Source organism: Elephas maximus, chromosome 15 (assembly GCF_024166365.1).
Source record: "Elephas maximus indicus isolate mEleMax1 chromosome 15, mEleMax1 primary haplotype, whole genome shotgun sequence".
NCBI lineage: Eukaryota > Metazoa > Chordata > Mammalia > Proboscidea > Elephantidae > Elephas > Elephas maximus.
In genome coordinates this window covers 1,876,086-1,878,988 of record NC_064833.1, presented here as the reverse complement: position 1 = coordinate 1,878,988, position 2,903 = coordinate 1,876,086, and the positions used below count along the sequence as shown (strand labels likewise).

At 60.9% G+C, this 2,903-nt stretch overlaps 1 protein-coding gene across 1 annotated transcript; it reads right to left on the bottom strand.

The window, feature by feature from the left end:
• Nucleotides 1–331: 331 nt before the first annotated feature.
• Nucleotides 332–2,453, bottom strand: LOC126058837 (lymphocyte antigen 6D-like). The gene is made up of 3 exons (XM_049854156.1): nt 2,217–2,453; nt 1,133–1,231; nt 332–523 (listed from the first exon to the last, which is right to left on the bottom strand). The coding sequence occupies exons 1-3, from the start codon at nt 2,266–2,268 to the stop codon at nt 339–341; spliced, it is 336 nt and encodes a 111-aa protein (XP_049710113.1). The 5' UTR covers nt 2,269–2,453; the 3' UTR covers nt 332–338.
• Nucleotides 2,454–2,903: the final 450 nt, after the last annotated feature.

Sequence of the window (2,903 nt, the reverse complement as noted above, 5' to 3'; positions counted from 1 at the left end):
CAGGCTTCCCAGAGGCGCCTGTCTGGGGCCCTGGCACCAGAGGCAGATTCGTTGCCGTAGCCACCAGTTGCAGTCCTGGAGGCCAGTAGGTGGCCAGCTCCCAGGCCGGCAGTCAGAGCAGCACCATGGACAGCAGCAATGACCCGTGGCCAGCCTGAAGACTGCAATATCCGCCTTGGTGCTGGCTCTCCTGGAACCCTTCCAGCAGGAGATGGGCCCAGAGAGGGGGGTGTGATGCCTGAGGTCACACAGCAAGTCTGTGGCATGACAGTATCCCAGTTCCTAAATGCTGGTTCTGTAGTCCTTGAGTGTCCATGGGGCCGAGCCCCTTTCTGGGGCTACCTGTTGAGGTAGGCAACCAAGGCGCTGAGGGCCAGCAAGCTCCAGCTAGTGCTGTGGATTACTGCCCCATTGCAGAGGTCCGTGTTGCAGCAGGAGGCCGTGGAGAAGGCCAGGCTCTCTTGGAAGCCAGGGCAGGTATAAGCGCATGACTTTATGACCGCTGTCTTCTCGCCGGGGGGACCTGAAACACAGGGGGAGAGTTATTTACTGGAGGCCTCCTGACAGTCAGCCGTAACCTTTCAGCTCTGTTCCCTCATCCAGCCAAGAAGGTACAGCAAGAAGCAAGTGGGGTGAAGGCTCACAGTGTGACCAGGGCCAGGGCCCAGCGCATGACCAGGGTCAAGGCCCAGCGCGTGAGCGGGTTCAGGGCCCAGCACATGAGCGGGCTCAGCGTGTGACCGGGGTCAGGGTTCAGGGTGTATCAGGGTCAGGGCTCATGCTCCTCCCACCCCACTCTTCTCCCTCAGCCCCTCTGGGCAGCCTGCTCTGCTTTCACTGGTCACAGAGATCCATCATATGAACTGAGCTCCTGCTTGTGCCCAGGTCAGGGCTTCGCTGGAGCCCCACTCACTCCTCCCAGCACCCCAGGATGGAGCTGGTGGTGCCGTTCCCATTCAGAGGGAGGAGGCTGAGGACCAGCACTCTCCAGAAGCTCCACAGGCTAGTGCCCCACCTGGATTGGAACCGAGGTTTTTGCTGTCTGCTCTTACCTCCCTGCCATGCCTCCCCTCTTGCTGATGGCCAAGTCGCCCGCCCGCCTCCCCACTGCCCCCCCAGGGAAGATGCTCACTGTTCCACGTGGTCAGGCAGTAGCGGGTGTTGGCTTGGCAAGACGTGTCCTGGTAGCAATTCCCTGTGGCAGTACACTCGTGACACCTCAGAGCTTGGGCTGTGGGGATATGGGCGGTGGTCAGAGACCAGGCGAGGTCCTGACCAGGCCTCCCACCCCACGGCCACGAAGGCGAGGCCCTGACCAGGCCTCCCACCCCACGGCCACGAAGGCGAGGTCCTGACCAGGCCTCCCACCCCACGGCCACGAAGGCGAGGTCCTGACCAGGCCTCCCACCCCACGGCCACGAAGGCGAGGTCCTGACCAGGCCTCCCACCCCACGGCCACGAAGGCGAGGTCCTGACCAGGCCTCCCACCCCACGGCCACGAAGGCGAGGTCCTGACCAGGCCTCCCACCCCACGGCCACGAAGGCGAGGTCCTGACCAGGCCTCCCACCCCACGGCCACGAAGGCGAGGTCCTGACCAGGCCTCCCACCCCACGGCCACGAAGGCAAGGTTAACTCTCCTGGGGGCATCAACTACCCACCCCCGCCCCCACCGTCGACATGGGGGCTGAGCCCTGCACTGTTCCTCCACAGGCTGCAGACGGGCTCCAACACAGCAAAGACACAGCTGGGACTCAGGGTGCCACAGCTTCTGGAGGACCCCCAGAATCACCAACACAGGGCCTAGTTCCTGGGGGAGGAATGGAGGACGGAACAGCTGGGAGCCCAGGGAATCAAAGCGGGTGGAGCCCCTCGGCCCTGAAGCATCTCCAGGAGCCCACCAGGCTCATGGTTGCCGTGGAGTTAATTCTGACTCATGACCTCCCCGAGATTTTTCAGAAGTAGATCACCAAGCCTTTCTTCCGAGGTGGCTCCAACCTTTTGATTAGCAGCTGAGCGCTTAGCCATTTGTACCACCAGGGACTCCAGGCAACAGCAGCAGATGAGACTGCATCAGGGCTGAGAGCCGTGGTGGCTGCACCCTGGTCCTGCTACATTCTCTGGGCCCTGGCTTCCCCCACAGGGCAGAGGGCTCAGGAGCAGACCCCAGCAGGCTCCCTCCCACTCGGCCAGACCCTAGGGACCAGATGAGGCTCACCTGGCCACGCCAGTAGGAGCAGAAGCAGCAGGTGGAGCAGGTGGGTCCTCATCGCGGGCGGGGAGGGTAGGCGAGGCCCTCGGTGCAGTGCTCCGGTGCTCCGGTGATCTGGTGCTCCGGCCAGTGCCCAGTGTCTGGCCTGGACTGGTCAGCTTGCCTTTATAGGGCCTCCCTCCCGCTGTGGCAGGGCGGGGCAGCCCCATCCGTCCACCGCTCCTGACTCCATCCAACTGTGTGTCATCACCAGCAGTGTTGTCAATGCGGTAAGTACCTCTGGAGTCCTAGCAACCAGCAACAAACAACACACCCAACTGTCAAACATGGCGAAGTGTGGGAGAAAGGGCAGTGGTAAGATATGGTTGGAGGCCCTGCGGGTGCACACAATGAATGCACTGGGCAGCTAACCGAAAGGTTAGAGGTTTGAGTCCACCCAGAGGTGACTTGGAAGAAAGGCCTGGCAATCTAATTCCAAAAACCCAGGCACTGATAACCCTGTGAAGCACGATTAAAGATTCTGCCAGAGTTTAGTATACGAGATTGCGGAAAGTCCTCCTTCTGTCAGACTGCGGCCTCATTTTGCAAGTTGTGTATTAAATAAACGTCAATCAATTCCTAAAAAAGCAAGGAAAACCCTATGGAGCACAGTTCTACTCTGACACGCACGTGGGTCACTGTACGTCGGGTGAT

Coding starts and splice junctions, on each gene's coding strand:
- LOC126058837 (XM_049854156.1), bottom strand. CDS start 2,268: ATGAGGACCCACCTGCTCCACCTGCTGCTTCTGCTCCTACTGGCGTGG. Junction 1,232..2,216: donor GCTCCTACTGGCGTGGCCAG/GTGAGCCTCATC, acceptor ATATCCCCACAG/CCCAAGCTCTGAGGTGTCAC. Junction 524..1,132: donor CTGCCTGACCACGTGGAACA/GTGAGCATCTTC, acceptor CCTGTGTTTCAG/GTCCCCCCGGCGAGAAGACA.